Here is a 20,049-nt window from a genome sequence, read left to right as displayed (position 1 = left end):
ATCCAAAACACATGGCAAATCTTAACCAGGACCAAACTGAAACCCAATTATAATGACAGACTTCATCCTCACATTTAGGATGAAGACGTGTTGTGTCCAGCCAAGTGACCCCACAATGTCATACGGTCCTCACAAGGCTAGTGTTTCGTCACCACCACAGACACACACACACACACACATCCACCTGATGAGGCGACAGAATGGGTAATAACATGGAGGTAAACTAAGGGAAGGCAGAGAAGTCTGCCTGTGTGTTAATTGCGTCCCTCCACGAGTGCGAGTGTTTTTGAGAGTGTGACAGGCGGGGTGAGCTTAGGCGTCTAAACACCATAGCGCACCCATCTGCTGCCGTCGTTAGCCGTGGCGGTGGTCCGCGTCTGACTGTGACCCGGGTCACTGTTCCTGCAGCTCTGCACACAGTTTGAACACACACACGCACGGACGCGCACGCACAGACACTGTCTTAGACACATACTCTGAGCAACTGTGTGAAACCCATGCATGGCTGTGTGAGTCATTTCGTGGCACCCCATCCTCTTGCACTTGTTTATTTGTCCTTTGGCTTTTTTTCTCCGCAACTTTTTCAGACCTGTGAAACATCTTATTATAATTCATAAATCCAAACCACCGGCAGAAGGGCTGCAATACTGATAGAAGTTGATTTGGTCAAGCACTTTTAGTGTTTGAGATGCTTCCCCGCTTCATCATGACAGACCTCTGGGGTCTCATCCGGCAAGACATTTCCTGTGCAACTTTGGTTCGTCTTGCTGAATGCCTAATGGAGATTCTGTTTAATTGGGGCACCAGAACATAGATAAGTCTTTTAACAAATTCCACATATCTCTCTCTCACTCCCTCTCGCTCGCTTGTCCGCCACAGTTATCTCTTTGGAACAAGCGTAAAGAGGCAATTTGGGTAGTGATGGTGAGGGTGGCAGCGGGGGTGCACCCCGCACGCTTGTGTGAATTCAGGGCCAAATCCTTTCCTGGGGGCAAGATGTTGATGGCAGCCGAAATAAGGTCGACATGTTAGGATCTTTAATGTGATCAGGAAATGGAGCTGTGAGAGTTTGAGAAGGCAGAAGGGCTTCATGGATGCGATTGTCTTATGCGATTGAATATACACATTGACGCAAGGCTCTCCACAGCATAGGAGGTCCAATTGGGGGATGAGGGCAGCGATGTGTCCAATTTCCGATGGGGAACACAAAAGCAGGGTGTTATACATACATCTTCCTTTCGTATCATTCCTCCTTCCGTAATAGGTGGAGGCTTACTCGACTGACGGTGAGGCAGAATGACATTGGGGTCATTTTTCACAATATTTGGACAAAAAAATTCCAGCTTTTTTTGCACTCAGTTTTTTACAACGCAGCATGGGGAGTGACATTCCACATAGTGAGGCCTTATGGTGCTAAAGCACTGGGAAAAACCTTTTTTTTTGCACTGTGTGACCAAATAGTGGCCTTTTCGTGACTTGTTTTTGCCCTGTTAGGTTTACAATCGTGATCAACATGTGGTCTGGGTTTGCTTCCATTTGATGGAGGCAGTGACTGACCTTCCTTTGTGTGGTGGATGAGATCAAGTTCACATAAAAGTAGGGGCGAACGTTTATTTATTGTAGACTGATCTTCAAGAATTTTACCTTGGATAGAATATGTATGAAGGATGGCAGCCCTTTTTCTTCAAATAAGTGTGCCGAAAGAAATCATCGCACCACACTAAAAGAAATCTTTTCACTTCCATCTGTCATTTGTTCTTGGCGAACATAACATCAGCCACACAAATTGAATATTACTCCACTTCTTACTCTCCATTTGTTCAAATCCCTCTTCCCCATTTGATCCCTTTTTGTGTTTCTCTTTGCTCCATTCAGATGGCTTTGTTCGTCGCTGCAGAATGCCCGGCTGCTGCGTGTCCATTAGCTGGAGGATTAGCTGCTAATTTGATTTCGTCTGCAGAATGTATGTTCGACCCGGAAAGCCGCTAGAGGAAGAGACAGCGTGACTGTTCGCACAAACATTTGCTATTGTGCGCTAGTGTGCTTTGTGTAACAGGACATACATTTACACATTTATCTTGCTAGCTCGAGCTTTCAGAGCCATTTGGTCCCATTTCTGGCGTTGTGTTGCCCATATAATGCTGCTCAGTAGCGTGCTATTGGGTGCTGTTCCACTAATGGCTTCTGCACCTTTGCTGCTCCCCAAATGTGAGCATTGATTCATTTCAGAGATTGCAAGGACTGTAATTGTCTGGTAAGTGATGTTTTCTTGTGGTCCTGTTCTACACGTACTCAGCTCGTGTTTTCGAGCGGATCTTATAAAGAGGCTCCTTGTAGAAGCAGCAATCCTAATTAAATCGAAGGTTCACAACTTTTTCTTGAAAAACACAGACGCACACACACACACACTTCTCTGGAGTCCAGTGCTGGACTCTTAGATGCTGCCTGTTTTTTTATCATTTATCATTCCTCGTCTGCTCCGTCTGAGGGGACCGGAAGACCAATGCAGCTCGCCCTTAGAAACCAATTAAAAGCAGTGTTGCCACTGAGCAAGGGACTGATCCTGTTTCCTACTGTGTGTTGACTACGTTGACTCGGCTACGTTCGAGCTGCGACTTTGTGATTTTGCGTGCAAGTATTTTTGGCTGATAATCAGGATTTCCGCTACATGTAAATGATCATGGTCCATGTTAAATGAGAGCCGCCACACCATCAAATTGTTAAAGATGAAAGCTTACGTGAGCAAACATGTTCAAATAAGTGGATAACCCGTAACACTTCATGGTGGCGGACATGATTATGGTGGTTTTCGGTGTGTTTTTAACAGAAAAATATTGAAAGGAATAGCACAATAACAAAGGTCAGTGCTCGTGGAACACAAGTGGCAGGTCCGGAACGCCTGAATATTGGAGAAAGACTTACTTTTCATTCTCAAAAACTAGCGTTTTTTATTGCCATGGGTTCAATAAATCTCAAAACTCCACCCCACTGTTTCCTTGTTTGGCTGTCGGATCGTTTCTTTATTTGCAGTGCTCCATTCAGGATATTTGTTTATTATTTATTTAAATTGCGACTAGAGTTCTGCAAGCGACATACTTTTTTTCCCTTGAAAAATACACTGAAAACCATCACGTTCAAGTCCACCTCCCTGATATGTCATGTCCACTTGTTTTGATGTATCCACTTCGTTTCAATATGTGAAATTTCACCTCTTAAAAAGAGACTGTTTTTCTAAAAGTGGGGTGGGTATAATGCCATGCTCATTTACATGAAGAAGAAACCCTGTATTATTTTTACATATTTTTTAATTTGTTCATTTAATACTTATTTGAATACGCACAGTGCATATATGTCAGCGTAAACTATGGAAAAATATTGCAAGTAAACCCAATGTTTCACCGAATTCAGATGAAAAAGGTTGAGCTAGTCATTCGACCTTTTTATTCAGCATAGAGCTTTACATCAGAGAATTTATTTTTCCATGAACTACCTTTATTTATATAGCAGCAATTGGAAAGTTTTGATCCGACCAGATCCTGGTAGTTTTTGTTCATAGACTGGGCTGAACTTGGTCTTCTGCCATGTCTCTGTCTTTTACTCCTGCGTGTCCTGTGATTCCACCATCCCTCTCCCTCCAGTAACAGCAGATGTTATCTCTGTACCGCTGTTCTGCCTGCGACAAAAAAGCCTCGCACAAAGCAGCTGACACCACGGGACGAGTCAAGAGAAAGAAGAATGAGAGAAAATGGCCTTTGATTGGATATAGAGCACCATGAGTGGAGAAAAGCAGGCGTATTTAGACTGTTGTTTTGTCTAAAAAGAGCTTTTTATTTGTGTTGTTGCCAGTGTACCGACGCGATAAGCTTGCGCTTATGGAAGTAGTAAGATTTCATTGTTGTTTCCTAAGGCTGTCTCCTGAGAGACATTGTCATTCACAGGCAGAGTAAATGAAATGCAGAGGAATGAGAGGGAAGAAAATGATTGTTGGCCAGTCTGAGCCAAAGTTCTGCGTCTCTGGCGTGACACTGCGCTTATGTTGCGGCTTTCTGGCGCGGGCTCTTCTGCCATTTTTCTTTGATAACGATGACGATATTCCAGAATGGAATTTTCCGCAGACAAAAGTGAAGGGACTGTTTAATTAAATTCAAGAGCACTCACCTGTTAAAGGGGTTTAGTGGTGGTTTAGCATGAGCAAGACGGATTACTGGTGGGCTAAGTACTTTTGTTTGTTCATGTGACTTTTGATACTTCAAATCAATGGGACTTTTTCCAATACTGGACTAAGATGCACTATCTTGTAATGATCACGCATATCTCCATTTTACTTTGAATTTATTGCTGCTGCACAGGGCCCCTTGAGGATAAATCTGCTCGTGTTGCTTGTACTTTATGGCCATCAAGGTCAAGTGTTGCCGCACGGATCCTTGTTCACCAGCATTTGCTTCCACAGACGTGACAAATGACCCTACCCCTGCCAGGATCTAATCCAATTAGCCCCGACTGAAGTTATGCTTCTAATGGCTGATTAGAAAAAGGACCATTGTCTACATCAGCGGTTGGTGAATTGGACTGTGATTAGTGATGAGGTGAGCCTGAGGTATCCATTAGCACCTCCTTGCACAGTCCGCAGACCTCTGGAGGGAACCCACGGCCAGAGGTCACTTTGCACTGTAATTGTGTTCTGTAGATTAATTGTCCAAGGGTTAGGCGCAGAATGTGGAGGCGGTTTGCCGGGTTGGTACAGGTTAAGTGCGTGCCCTGACAGGATGCTGATGGTTGACAGAGTTGAGTTCATGAATCTTCAGGCATCTCTCATCATTCTTATTGATGGGTCAAGTACGTTTTTTCTTTAAACACCTTTCTCTTTCTTTTGTTTTTTTTTTTTTACCCCTCCAGCTTTTTCCAGAAACGGGGCCCAGACAAGGAGGAACTATGCTGACCATCATCGGAGAGAACTTGGGGCTGCAGTTCAAAGATATCCAGAACGGAGTCCGAATTGGAAAAGTGTCCTGCAACCCTCAGGAGGATCAGTACATCAGTGCTGAGCAGTAAGTGACCGCTCACTTCGGCAGATCTTTGATGGTGCATTCCGGGAAGTTAAATCCATCTTGGGAGGTCCTGATCCACAAAGTCGGTCCCTGTCCGTTGTTTTTTTTTTTTGTTTATTCCCACCAATACCAATCCAGTACCGATCCGATCTGCTAAAGTGCTGAAAGTTGTTGGTGCCACAGAAGAACTTAAGTGTGGAACAGGTTTTTAACAATAACAAAAACTAAACTTATACATTTGTATGAAAGCTTTCAATGCTATTCAGTCTTCCAAACAGCTCGGCAATTGATACTGACCCTGAGTGTCTGATCCGGACATCCATCCACTCATTCAACATTTAAAATTTCTGTTCAGCAGCAGAACTTGTCAGACACCGAAGTGGATTTATACTGAAGTTAAATCAGTTTTAAATTTGTTTTATCTACAGCACACTAAATTAACTAACCCTCATATAACATAAGTGGTGCATTCATCATTTTGTTCTCTTTATTGTTGTACTTCTTTAGTTTTCACTACATTCAGTTATGCTATTCTTATTTACAATCATCTACTAAATGGTTGGCTTATATAACTCTCGTTGTAAAGTCTACTGGAATATGTTCAACTATTGCTGCATTTATCCACCCGTGAAAATAATAAAACATTTTAGGGCAAAGAAAACCAGGGGACGCGTGTCAGTGTTGAGGCTGTCCTCAATATTCTATTTATGTAGCTGTCATCTGTCGACACAACACTCTTTGCTGCAGTCTTGGGAGATATGATTCTCTCTCCATCTCCTTACTAAAAAGAAATCACAGAAACTTTTCTGTTGATGGTTTGACAGTTTAGACATCAGAATACCGTGCTTCTCCCCACAGCATTGACAAGTGTCCCAAAAACGGTTTCACATCTGATGTTTTGTTTTGTTTTCTCTTTCACAGCGACATATACCGAGTGGTACTTTTATGTCCTCAGTAGCTTTTGGGTTCCGATTATGTGTTGCGCCCGTCCTCCTATACGTTGCCTCCAAAACCTAATATTCGTGTTCTTTGTATTCAGCACAGATGGCTGCTATTGAATCTGACTGTCAGGTTTATTAAAAGTGATGATAACCATACGCTTCCATTAGAGGCCCCAACTGCTCACACCAGTGCTGGGTACCAGACCCGATCCCCCACGTCCTTGCAGGTGAAACAAGATATGCGACTGGTGTGGTAGGTCGAAGGTCACAAGCTGTATAGCCTAACATCAGCTTGACACAAATTGGTTCACAAATAGGTTAATCGATGATTTTAACTGTGGGTGTAGAACTTGAATAATGACACACTATTCTCTCGATCAAAGCGAGGCGTTTAAGAAAATATATGTTCATTTGACCATAACAATGAAGCTATAATAGGAACCGAAAAACAAAGCATAATAGGCCGCGTCACTTAGAATCTTAAGGAGGCAAAACTGGATGCACACAAAAGACAATAAGTCTATGATAACAAGCTTTGATTTATCATCCATCTGTTGCAACTAGAAGGTTTTTTTCTCTGGTGCATTCTCTCATTGACTTATTTTTAGTAGAACAATCAACCTCCATTACTCACGGAATATTATGTTGGTTAACACTTTTCAGCTCCTTGTAATTGTGTGCGTCTTCATATACAGAGTATAGATGCAGTTGGCTTTATCCAACTGGTTGGCTTCTAATCTTCAGGTGTATCTGCGGCATTCATGCTCGAGTGTCGCAGGTTAATATCCCAAGCTTTAGCTCGACAGGTCCGGCATTTTAATTACGCCTCTTGTCTTAGTGGGACTCCTGGGAATGAAGGGAAGGGAAAATGAAAACAATGGACATATGACATACTGCCTTGGTATGTGAAATGTATTCACACTTGCTGCAGTTGCCATGGTCACCTGGAGGGGGGCTGGAAGCAGGGGACTTGATTAAACTCATCTGAGTGAAGCTGAGGAAACCATATGAGTCGAGTCAATTAATCAGCCACTTCCATTCTATATCTTCTCTCCCTTTCCCTCCGTCTTTGCTTCTCGGACTCGCATTGCTCTCTGTCTTGTTTGTTCGTTCTGTCTAATTATGAGTCGTGTGTGTGTGTGTGTGTGTGTGTGTGTGTGTGTGTGTGTGTGTGTGTGTGTGTGTGTGTGTGTGTGTGTGTGTGTGTGTGTGTGTGTGTGTGTGTGTGTGTGTGTGTGTGTGTGTGTGTGTGTGTGTGTGTGTGTGTGTGTGTGTGTGTGTGGTCTTGGGATCTGCCCTCCTCCCCCTCCCCTTCCCTCTGTCATTAACTATGCTGGCTTTCATTGGGTCAGCCAGTGGTCAGAACAATATATAGCCACACTAACATCACTCACAAGTTTCACTTTAATCTCAAACGTTCCTGACGTGTCCGAGGGACATTTTCTGGCTAATGATATGGTAACAGTTCATTGTCTATTTTTCATTATCATATCTCAGCTTGGCGAAGGTTAACTCAAGCTTTGGGAATTACAAGCTGACTCATGGAATGATTTGATGCGCAGCCATAATTGATCTTTTAGCCTTCCACAAAACTGCCTTTCCCCTTTAGTTTGAGACAGATCATGAAACAGCACGCCAGTGGTAGTCAAAGGAAGAGTATTGGTGATCAGAATTGAAGTATCACTACAGTTTTTTTTTGTTAAATCAATCCAAGCAGAGAAATCTTACAATATTACTAGCAATACTTGCACTTAGTTTTATTTCGAGCTTCCATCTGACGAGACAGGAATTGATCATAAAAGGAATATATGAAGGCTGTCAAACTGACCTGCATCCACTGCATGAATGCATCTACCTGTATACAGTAAGTGGGATTGGGAATAAGTCTACTAGATTTTCAAAGCACATCTGTCAGTGTCCTTCAAACTGGTTCCTTGTGGAACACATCAGCGGCTACTTGTTGTAATTGGCTGTATTAATGATACCCTGAGCAACTCACACACAGATGCAAAGATTCCCCAACTTTACCTCTCAGACTCTGCCCATCCTTACGTCTGCCAGTCTCCACCCTTGTGAGGAGCTCCGTAACAAAACAACGAGCACTCACTACACACGATCAGCCTGGAAACTATTCACAGAACGTCATCATAAACAGTAACTAATTTTAGCACCATTTTTTAAACTGCAACTTTTTTAGTCTGCAGGCACTGATTAAAGGACGTGAAAGATATATTTGCATACTCCTGTACACAGTAGACTTTCTCTCTGACTTTGAACCACTGCAACAGTATTGATGATCTGGAATGGGAGCAGCCTTTCTTCAATACTCGCTCTGCCTTGTTTTAAACATCTTCTTTCTTGCAGGATTGTTTGTAGACTGAACGATGCCACAGGCTACAGGGTGCAGGAGGCCCAGGTGGAGGTGTGTGTGAGGGACTGCATACATCCTGACTACAAGGCCATCTCCACCAAGGCCTTCACTTTTGTGGTAAGTTTGTTTGATCGAGCGTCAAGAAGATAACTGAACTCCATTCAGCCTCGCTTAACTGTCCATGTCTCGCTTTAGTCTCCCTACTTCACTCGCGTCAACCCAACCACTGGACCCATGTCTGGAGGAACCAAGATCACCATTGAAGGGAGCCATCTCAACGCTGGAAGCGCCGTGAATGTGAAAATCGGACTCCACCCATGTCGCTTTGAGAAGTAAGTGACTCCTATTTAGTCAGACCAACGGAGTTCCATGTGATTTATAGCCTCCAGCAACATATATTGCACACAGATATATAGATAGAGATATATATTCCACATATAGCACATCGGTGATAAAGTTGTGCTGCGTCTGTAAATGTATTCATGCCTCAGTTGTTCCGGTCATGCAGGGATTTTCAACAGTTTTAGAGAACACTGTCTTCCATTATTAAGTGAACAAGCAGTGCTGAGTTGATAGCAGGCTTGATAAGAAGGTGCAGTATAGAAAGCCCCTATATCGTACTCTACCTGTCATCTGGCAAATATGCAGAAGTGCTTAAACTTTTTAGAGTTTTCCTCCTTTGAGAGCAGACTTCTCTGTCTATCTCCTAGGCAACAACTGACAGAGTAAACTAATGAGCTGCGGCCTATCAAGCTCCTTTTTAGATTTAAAGAGAGAACGTAAAGGCCAATTTCAGCTGTGCTGCTTGGAGAAAAAAAAAAACAATTCATAATAGTCTCAGCCCTTTCACTGAGCAGCAATAACCTTTATGCCAAAGTAATGAACTGGTGGAGTCCATCTCTTTAACACGTCTCTGTTCCGCGGGACCTCTGTCGCTGGAATCAAAACCTGTTTACCCCGAGTCAGTCATCCTCTTATCTGGCTCTGCAAACCTCCCTTTCTTCCGTCTCTCTTACCCCTCTGTTTGCCCTCTTGGTATTCTTTTGTCTGGCTGCCACCTTGTCAAAAATATGTACGGAACACAACAGGTGCTCTCAGAGGCCGGTAGTGCACTGGTTTCCATAGAAACATGATCCGCCAGTGGAATGCAGAAAAGATTCTTTCTACTGAATTTCGTTTTCAGTCCAGTGTTTCGCTCCTCAGCATACTGGTCGGCCTCAGGCAATGACTTGCTTTTAATAATTATGGCGTCATTACCTTGTCCTTCAAACATGTCTCTGGCAAGGTCAAAGAAATAAGATGCAACACTGGAGGCATCTTACCAGTCGTCTTGAATCACAGTTGTCTGTCACTGCTGATTATGTCGTTATGCGGCTGTCGCTTTTGTTCCCAGCTTCATAATGTTTTTAATCTTCACACCTGCACAACAGCCTGAAATGGCTACTCTAAGACTTCTGCATGTCTCCAAGACTTCAAGATTATGATTTGCCAGAAATTGGTTTGCCTCTATGTTACGATTTTTTCATTTTTTTTTACGATATTTTTCATTCATTGTTTCATTCACATGTTGACGGACGCAATGGCGTGATGTTGTAATTGTTTCTGGATAAACAGAAGGAGAAGGAGCAGTCAGCCTAAAACCTAAAACTAAACTTTTATTTTCAAGCCTGAATCAAACAAGAACTTGGGTCAAACATAAACACAGTACTCTTCACTGGCTCTGCAAACACTTTCTATTCCAGCAGATTTTTTTCAAGGTTCCTTCCCAACCTCCCCAAAAGAGTGCAATTTTGCGTTGCATGAGGTGAACTGTCCCTCGGCTCTGCACAGCCTCACAGCCTACGCTCCGTTTTACACTGTTATGTTATGGCAGTTATGACACTGCCATAGCGTACCTCTGCATCTGTGCTTGATGGCTCAGCGCTTGTCTGACCGCCACCGGTTCCCAATGAAATGTATGTTGTCTTTTTATGTAGCTCATGCTGCCTCTCGACAAATGCCGACCTGGGCATTTTCCGTCTTCGTCTGGGCCTAGAACCGCCACTGTGTACACTGTAGACAGATCTACTTATCCAACGTCCACTGCTTCTATGCAGTTGGGTCATGTGTTAGATTTCTGCAACATGTAGTTCAACACTATTGTGATTTATCTATATATAAGGTAGAAGTAAACATTTCTATCGATATGTCGCCAGGTTCAAAACATTAAAACTGATATGGAGCTTCACTTCTTGTGTGATCAGGACGGAAAATATAATGAAATGAAAGAAAAAAATGACATTAAAATGTTCTGTGTTCAAATTCCTGAAATCCATTTGAAGCCTGCACATCTGTGTGACACGCTCGGCCCAATCAACAGTCTCACAGTGACCCCCGCTCGCTTGGCCAGCAGCCGCTGCCTCGGATTGGGGGGAAGGGCGGACGAGTGAACCACTAGAGTCGAGAGAAAGTTTCTGGCAACAGTACAGAGTTTCCCTGCAGGTCACAGTTGGCCGCCTGTCTGCAAAAGGGAGGGAGTTACATCACACAGAGAGACGACCAGCCTGATCTGCCACTACAGATCTGTCAGCCAGGAAGAGCGTGGGAGGGAAGAAGAGACAGAAAAACAGAGAGAGGAAAAGAAAGAGCTTTCAAATGGAGCACTCTGATTCGAGCTGATGAAACCACTGCTGGTCACATTGAAAGATGTTAACCTTGGCAATTCAGTGAGTCACCAGTGAGGTTGAAGCACGCTGGTAGAAGTTCTTTTCATCAAGCGGACACGTACTTCCAGAAGACTAAAAGTCTCCACTCCGACTCTCGCCAGTGTCACATCTTTCTCACCTGTCCTCTCCTCCTGTCTCAATCCTTTGCCCCCCCCCCCAGGCGAAGCAGCAAGGAAATAGTGTGTGTAACACCGGCAGGACAGACCCCAGGGACCACGCCTGTCATGGTGGACATCAACGCTGCTGAGCTGAGGAACCCAGAGGTCAAGTTCAACTACACGAATGATCCCACCATCCTCAAAATTGAACCTGACTGGAGCATCGCCAGGTAAGTCTGAGCTAGTTAAAGTGCACTTGGTGTATCGAGGATTCTTCTGTGGTGGATGGAACATAAAAAAATTTGCAGGGATGTGTTGATCAGAAATTGAAACTGCATTAATTGATTTAATTCCTACCTTTGAGCTAACCGTATGTTAGTCACTTGTGCTATAAGTCACTGGAGTTCAAAGATGATCAATTATTCACTTCAGTAGTCGTTGATCTACAATTCTACTTGATGTATAGAACAAATAAAAAGGCTTGCATTATTAATTCAGCAAGCTGAAGGGTCCATTACATAAAAAAACCTCCTGCAGTTCATCCATGCTTGTTGTTATAAATATAATATTGCATATCTATTTCATTCTCTTTTACATATAACCTTCCTTTAAGATGCCTTTTTGTGTTTGAAAATAAATCTTTGAGGGTGAGAACAAACATAGAGGGAGCTCCAGACACACATTGATGAGCAAGAGCAGCGATGGATCTGTAAATATTGCTCGACTTATGGAAATAAGACAACGGCGTGATGGGGAGATGCAAACACGAGCTGAGTCGGAGTGGAAACTTGGTGCGACCAGATGCTAATGAGCTCGCTCGCGTGACCTAGAAACTTTGTGCGCTCAGAAATAAAACATGCTCACTGTTGAGCGTCTCATTTGCTGGGAAAATGTCTCCGGATCTAGCCGTATATCACGTCGGAGAGTGGTTTACATTTGCATGTCGTTGCTTGAGACGCTGCGTGAGGAGCTAAAAATAAATATTTTGTGGCTCGACACTTTGGAGGGTCAGAGTTGTTCAAAAGTGCCAATGCATTAAATATGAAGTATAAAGCTCGCATTATTTAAATGTGGAGTTGTCATTTTGCCCCCTGAAATTGAATTAAACAGAGTTTTGTTGTAGTTCTTGCTGTGAAAGAGGCTTACAATATTGACAGTGAGGCTGTGGCTGCACTTCATGTCTCTCAGGCAGAGCTGTGCTGGACGAGTGTTGTCTGCACGATGAAGGGAAAATAATGAGGAACTCTTGCCCTGTGTTATCAGTAAAATTACAATGCACATTCAATTATGGCTGCTGCAGTCCAAAGTACAATACAATTCTTGTGAAGTATGATTTCTTTCCTTGTCATTTCACTTCTATTTACCGTGTTTGCAGCGGTCATCTCTTTACATTGAGAGTTAGGTTGTTATCTAACCAGCCTGTTTGGGTCATTCTGTTATATTTTGTGGATGTTTGCTATGTTTTATATATATATATCTGTGTGTGTGTGTGTGTGTGTGTGTATCAAATATGCATTCATCCTTCAGGTCCAGCATGAGGAAAAGAAAAACATTTGGCTCTGAAAAATAATTCGTCACATTTCCTATTCATCCCTTTTATGGCAGTAGCAGTTTAGAAGCTTTTAAAATTCATAGGGAAGCTCTTGTGTCCGTGGCATTACCTGAAAATGGGTTTCCGCGTATAAGAAGCTGATAGGCCACGAGTTTGAATGGTAAATTGCCAAGTGGTAGGTTCTCTTTGCTCGCATGCAGATTTAATTTATTACTGTTTAGCAGCACAGACCGCTGTCCCCTGTGCACCCTGGGTGTTAAAAATGCATGTAACAATGCGTATTTGACTAATCATAGCGGCATAAATAGTTTTTAAATGGTAAATATTTTTGGGAATGCAGTTGGTTGCAGAGTAGCTTATTTTCATTGCATCTTACACTGGAGAATTAAAAAGAAAAAGTTTTTTTTTAAGTAGACAAAATCATGATCCATGACATTTCACTCATTTTGACGTTGATGTTTTCTTGGGTTTGTTTTCTAGTGGAGGAACCATGTTGACCATCACAGGAACCAACCTGCTGACCATCAGAGAACCCAAAATGCGTGCCAAGTATGGATTTGCCGAGTCAGAGAATGTAAGTGGATGGACTCTCACACTCACACGCACACCCTCAGAGTCGTGTTGACCAGGGAGAACCGCCTCGTGTCCTGTCTTCTCCTGCATGATGGAAAACTGATTTTTCACACACTCCTGGGACGGACTGAGGCGCGCACACACCTGACCTGCTGGTCAACCAGCCATGGGCCCATTTTGTGTTTGTTTTTGATGTTGAATTTCCTTTTAGCAGTTTAACCTTTGAAATGTCAACCAGCAATAAAGTGTCTCCAGCAAATCCCCCTCTTCTCACCTAGCACCAGGGGGCTGAGCTAACCTTTCTCCACTCCAATGCAAGTAGCAACACCCTTCTGTGTTATTGTTGCTCTCTGCCATCGTTAGAAGTATGAATTCACCTCTCTCTTTTTTTGTGTTAAGGTCTGCTACTGTGTGCAAAGAAGTCTATTTAGCTTGTACCTGTTGTTTGCTCCTAGTTGACTTCTTCTGAATCGATAGAGTACTGTTGTGCTTTATGATTCCCAGCCATGTTAATAAATGTCAGACATTATATTGCTCTTGGTGAGGCAGTCTTTGTGTGAGCAGGCAGGTTACAGCAGTACTCTACCGTATGGCCAGAATCCTTCTCTGAATCCAGTCTTATCTCTCTTCCTCCAGAACTGCACGGTGGTGAACAACACGGTGATGCTGTGCCTCGCTCCCTCTGTGGCTGCATCTGAGAAAAGTTTCTCGGAAGTCGGCAGCAGTCCTGATGAGATCGGGTTTGTCATGGACGATGTCCGTGCTTTGCTGGTGGTGAATGAGACTTTTAACTACCACCCGGACCCTGTGTTTGAACCGCTGAGTGCTGACGGCAAATACGACAGGAAGCCCAGTTCCCCACTCATCCTCAAGGTATGCAGGCTTGTACTATGTGTTCATGGGATGTGACTTCACCACCTTTGAAATGACCTCCTCAAACGGTTCCATCAGAGATGTCCCAGTACCACAAGATTGATCGGTACTCACTCCAATACTAGCTATTTCACTCTACTCGTGCTTGTCAAGTACTCGTTCATGACAGCACCTGATACCTACTACAGTGTTCCCTCGCTGTATCCCGCGGGTTCAGTGTGTCGCTGGTATTTACAGTGCTGTCAGCTCTCGTGCTAATGAGAGTGGGTCTCAGGTAGGGATGATAGGCAGGCGTGCGGCACGGTGGCGGACGGCCACTCTGCTTCCAATTGCGATGGATGCATTTTTCACGCCCACTCCCACGCCGCCCACCACCGAGGATCGCTCAGACAGGAAATCCACCATGAAAAGTGACGTGAATCCAGGAACATTATGTGGAGATCTTTCGCATTTCTCTGTGAAAGAGCAACTGGAACATCACAACATGGACTGCTGCTCTATACTGTGTGAAACCAGACAGTTTTAAACATCAGAAACTTGACAGTTAATCCTGCTGATGTGATGAGATCCACCATGCCCCGATGACAAATGAGTTGATCTTTGATCACTTGATTTATGACCTGCTGCGGTGAGAGAAACTAGTCACATACTAGAAGTTTTGTTTTGAAGAATGCAGTTTTTTTTTCATGACATTAGTAGTTCCAGAGGCTCTGAATTGATTTTATGATCTCACCGCTAAAACGGGTTACATGATCGTTCCATTATGGTGATGTTGAGCCCAACAGAATACAATTGTTTTGCCGCAGTATGTAGATTTATGGGAATGTAAGTGATGTTATTTTGGAAAGAAAAAAAATCTCATCTAAACTATCTGAAGCTTTTTACAACTCAGACAAAGCTGTGTTGATTTACTGTTGCACCACAGTGGCTTTTGTTGTCCCCTCTACTAGTATATATATATATATATATATATATATATATATATATATATATATATATATATATATATATATACATATGTTCCAGCTTCTGTCTCTCACCACTCAGTGCAGTGATGAATTACTTTGGTCCAATTATATTGAGTTGTTTTTCCATGGTATCGTGTGATAGTGTCAGTCAAGTGTGTTTTTCCTCCTCCCAGGGTCGGAACCTTATTCCCGCCGCTCCAGGAAACGCCAAGCTGAACTACACGGTTCTGATCGGGGACACGCCGTGCGCCCTCACCCTGTCGGAGAACCAGCTGATGTGTGAATTGCCGAACCTGACTGGGGAGCACAAAGTCACGGTGAGTCTTTATAAAGTCACCTGTGATGTTGACACGCAGCACATCCGAGATGCTTCTGTGCTCCAGAGAAAAAGAAGTTCCCTGATTTCTCCGCCGTGTTTCTTCTCACCGTCTTTTAATCGTCACGGGTTTTAAATATCCTTCTATCCTGAGGATTTATTATCCTCAGTAGATCCCATTCAGCCACCACTCCTTTCTTCTTTTTATCCCTTTTATTCATGTCAATCCTCTTCCTTCCTATTCCACTCCTTCACCATTGGAACCTAAATCTCTTCAATTACTCTGAGATTTCTCTCGCTGTTCATATTTCAACACAAGTGCAAACACACACACACACACACATCCTGTCTCTGACTGACATCTTGTTTGAAGAAGTACATTAACGTGCTCGGCACTTTTTGCCTGATATTGTTTGCCTGGCGTGCTCTCACAATGACTTCACCTCAAACCAAATAACTCAGGCTGGATGGAGTAGTTCCTGCTTGTTTATGTGGAAGAAATGTGACAAAAGAAAAGCGAAAGTATTTTGCAGTAGATATGAAGCAATACAGATCTGGCATGCAGCATCAAAACAATGAGGCTTAAGAAGTAGTATATTTTCTAGAATACATCTTCAAGCTCCAGACTCTTCAGGTGAAGCCAGTTGTGGTGGATGAAAGGAACCCAAGGTGGTTAGTGTTAGACGTGTTGTCTCCCGTGTGAGAGGCTAAAGTCTCTTTTCGGCTCTTCCAGGTACGAGTCGGAGGCTTTGAATACTCACCAGGGACCTTGAAGATCTACTCAGACAGCCTGCTGACTCTCCCTGCCATCATTGGAATCGGTGGAGGCGGAGGCCTCCTCCTGCTGGTTATCATCGCTGTGCTCATTGCTTACAAGCGGAAGTCTCGAGATGCTGATCGCACTCTCAAACGACTTCAGCTGCAGATGGACAACCTGGAGTCCAGGGTGGCGCTGGAGTGCAAGGAGGGTGAGTCACTCCTCGAATGAGGGTTTCCTCCACTTACTAGTCAGGTGTTAAACCCTGTGAATGTGGGTTGTATTTTTATTGAGGAAATTGATTTTGACTCTGCACTTTTCAATCCCATTTTTATTTTTATTTTTATTTTTATTTTTGCCCCACAACTGTTGACGTTTATATTAAAGTTATATTAATGAAATTTCATTTTGTCAAAATTCATTAATGGATTTATTTCCACCTTATTTATTTATTTGTATTTTTATGTGGGCCTCAAGGAATTTCATTCTATTCCTTTTTGTTTGTTCATTTGTTAATAACAAAGCTTATTGATTTTAAGTTTTTCTGTATATATTTTGCTCCAACCCGGCCCAAAAGTCTTGAACGCGGTTGACCCCATGTCATGTGATGTGGCTCTGTTTTTACTTGTCAAGTTTTCCATCCTTCCCAAATTGCTCTCTCTTCCCCCGTAACCTTCTGAAAATGCCCCCCCGTGCTGCATTTTAGGCCGGAGTGGCCCAAACTATTTCCCCTTCAGCTGTCTCTGTATATATTTTTCCTCTCTCCCCCTTCCAACTGTCCCCCTGCTGATTGGTGGCAATGGTGGGTGGGTGTGTGTGGGGCAGGGGGGGATGTTGGTGTGCATCCAGAACACCACTTTGATCTGAGCCAGCCACCAGATGTTGGCTCTCCTCCCCACGAGAGCGCTGTGAGTTTGGCCCAAGTTACACAGAGAGGAAGAGATGGAGGTTAGATAGATACAGGGCAGCACATTAGCATAAATTCATTTGCTTGGATGTGGCGGCGGTGCCAGCTCCACACAGGTCGTACTTCTGGTTTGTTTGGTGGATAGTGGAGATGCGCAACCAGATGACAACAAACGCATTAGATTTCTATCATAGAAGACTCTATCGCAGAAAAACACAAACAATTCAGAAGATCATGAATTTTTTTTTGCGGGGTGGCGGGGATGCCTGCTGGCATCTCTCTGCGGGAAGACGAGATAGATGGAAGGAGGGACAGGCAGACAGAGAGATGTGAAGTTAGTGTTGCTCAGTGGTGATGTTTGATTTTGGGATCTGCCAAATTAGCTTGACAAATATTGGGACGGAAATACAATATTCAAAATGAAGTGGAAGAATAGTTTTCAACTCCTGTGGAGCTCAGAGGCAGCTTACAAGAGAGTTTGGGATGCAAGTCTCCAGGATGGTGACTAGAGACAGAAGAGGGAGCGAACAGACAGTATGGGGATTTAGCAGAGGTGTGTACGATATAAGATCATGGACCATTTGAACTGTTGGCAGTCTAGTGAGTGAGGAGACCGTGTGGATTGTCTCTGTCTCATTCTATACAATATAGATCTATGCTGATGCGCCGCTGCCGATTCTCTGCACTCTTGTCACTAGTGCGCGTCATCCTACATGTTCATGGCAAAATGAGTTTTCTTGCTCTGAAGACTGTCTGCCCCGCAGAGCTAAGGGGGCTAACGTGACACCTTTTGAAACCTTTATTGACACTCGTGGAAAAGACAAGAAACAATCTGAATGTCAAAGATTTAACAGTAAACTCCCCAGAACTATCATAAATGTATGCAATAGAGGGTAAACCAAAACAGTATGCCATGGTTAACTCAGTGCATGCCAGATAAAGTTGACAGAATGGTTTCCCTAGCCAATAATCTGTGACATGAAGAAGTTTAAACTAGATTAAATAGGCATATGGTTTAAAGCTGCAGTACCTGTAATAATCACTTCCAGTTGCCAGACAGTGGATCTTTTTTATTCTAAATTGCTCAGTTAGCATTTTCATTGGATCCATTTCAATAACATCAATAAAGTGTTTTCGTGCACTTTAGTCTTTAATTTAATCCTTCTAAAATGCCTGTGTGATGAAAGGAAGCAGTCATGTGTTGACTGATATTACACTTAAGTTCCATGCTGATTGAAAGCCATCTTTTATGTTGCAAGAGTGTTTTCATTGTAAAAAAAAATCCTGACATGATGTTTTTGCCACATTGTCCACCCCTAGGAGTTAATCTTTCACTTGGCCATACACACACAATTCTGGCTAAGTGCAGCGTGTCTAGCAATTGTTAGCGACTGCTGGGGAAAGTATTCATTTCATATCTTGGAGGAAGCCTAAGACTTCCTGCCTAAAACTGTATGTCGTTCTCTACTCCCCTGGGAAGAGTTTTTGAAGGCAGTGTTTGGTGGTACAGGGTCAGAAAAGACACCGGGGACAGAGAACGTGTAGAGAAAATGACACATGCACTCACATAAATCATCTGGGCACGAGGTTATGTGTTCAGCTGTAGGGCAGGAGGGGAAATATCTTGTGTGTGTGTGCGTGTGTCGGGGGGATGTGTGTGGTCACAGGCTCATGTTGCTGTGTGTAATTGCTATCCTTAAGTTCCCTCTAGCAACTGAACAATTTATTTTCCTCCAATCGCTCTTTCTCACTTCCCACCCTGCACCTTCTGCCATGTCGGCTTCCACCTGGACTCCAGTGGATGCATATTCACATTGTGTATTTGTTTTTATTGTCAGTGAGAATTACTCTTAAATGCCAGGTATTTTCAATTTGAGTTTCTCTCCCTCGCAGATGCGCAAAATATCCCTGTTTTTTCTAGAATACATGAAGTATTGGACTTTCATCATGGCGCTAATTTACAATTGCTGGAAATGGTTTTAACAGCAGTTGATTGGCTGAGCGTGTTAGAAAATCGATGTGTTGTGAGTCAAATTAACTGCTTTGAAATGGTGAAATGACACTTGTGCCCTCATCAGCTATGTTTATGGCTTCATCCCAAGCTTCATCACAGTTATCTCTGTCCTCATGTGTTTGCAGCCTTTGCAGAGCTGCAGACTGACATCCATGAGCTCACCCAGGAGTTGGATGGAGCAGGAATCCCCTTCCTGGATTACCGCACTTATGCCATGAGGGTCCTGTTTCCTGGAATTGAGGACCATCCGGTTCTCAAGGAGATGGAGGTACGGGTCAGTCGCGAGCACGTTGTACACACGCCCACGGGCTGGTCCAAACTAATGCAGAAATGTAAGCAGAAGATTGTCGCAGATCCCTGAAATACTACTTCAATAATGATATATTGGGTACAAATATGATGGTCACATGGTTTGATCCAGCATGGCCATCGTTGAATATTCCATCAAAACCATTGGCAGGGTTTGGGAGCAAACAATAGAGGGAGGAACCCATTTGAGGCCGGATCACCTATGATGTGATACAGTGGAAGGAAGTTTCTGTTTAAGGAGCGAGCAATGTGGGAGCTGCAGATGGAACAGTACGGATGATAGATTGTCTCTGCAGGAGCAAGTCCCTTTGAGCCCCCTGAAAAAGCAATGTTCACACGTTCAATAAAACACTGCTCCACTTCTCCTGTTTTATCAGGGGAGACCGCTCCATCACTAGCATGAACCTCGGCTGCGGGGACGATGTAATGCTGCATGCACATGTGACTCCATCATTTCACCATCCACCCTCAACACCTACGTACACACAGCGTACGCTTGTAAATGCACACTTGAGCTCCCGACATGCATGCATGGCGTCGGTGCGCTCCAAGACGTTCTGTATCTGCTCATGCTATCAACTGTATTCTGAAGGGAAAGTGCAGCACGACATTGGATT

At 43.5% G+C, this 20,049-nt stretch overlaps 1 protein-coding gene across 2 annotated transcripts in view; it reads left to right on the top strand.

The window, feature by feature from the left end:
* LOC128760024 (plexin-A1-like) overlaps nucleotides 1-20,049 on the top strand; it is a 153,187-nt gene that overhangs the window by 116,433 nt on the left and 16,705 nt on the right. For both annotated transcript variants that reach the window (XM_053866907.1, XM_053866906.1), the window contains exons 13-21: nucleotides 4,897-5,048; nucleotides 8,354-8,477; nucleotides 8,556-8,692; nucleotides 11,226-11,393; nucleotides 13,196-13,289; nucleotides 13,925-14,161; nucleotides 15,303-15,446; nucleotides 16,179-16,413; nucleotides 19,249-19,391. In XM_053866907.1, coding sequence (XP_053722882.1) covers nucleotides 4,897-5,048; nucleotides 8,354-8,477; nucleotides 8,556-8,692; nucleotides 11,226-11,393; nucleotides 13,196-13,289; nucleotides 13,925-14,161; nucleotides 15,303-15,446; nucleotides 16,179-16,413; nucleotides 19,249-19,391 — 1,434 coding nt within the window. The remainder of the gene's footprint in view (nucleotides 1-4,896; nucleotides 5,049-8,353; nucleotides 8,478-8,555; nucleotides 8,693-11,225; nucleotides 11,394-13,195; nucleotides 13,290-13,924; nucleotides 14,162-15,302; nucleotides 15,447-16,178; nucleotides 16,414-19,248; nucleotides 19,392-20,049) is intronic.

The sequence above is a fragment of the Synchiropus splendidus genome, chromosome 6, assembly GCF_027744825.2.
Source record: "Synchiropus splendidus isolate RoL2022-P1 chromosome 6, RoL_Sspl_1.0, whole genome shotgun sequence".
In the NCBI taxonomy this organism is placed as follows: domain Eukaryota; kingdom Metazoa; phylum Chordata; class Actinopteri; order Syngnathiformes; family Callionymidae; genus Synchiropus; species Synchiropus splendidus.
Note: the sequence above shows the minus strand (reverse complement) of the source record. Positions and strands in the feature narration are given on the sequence as shown.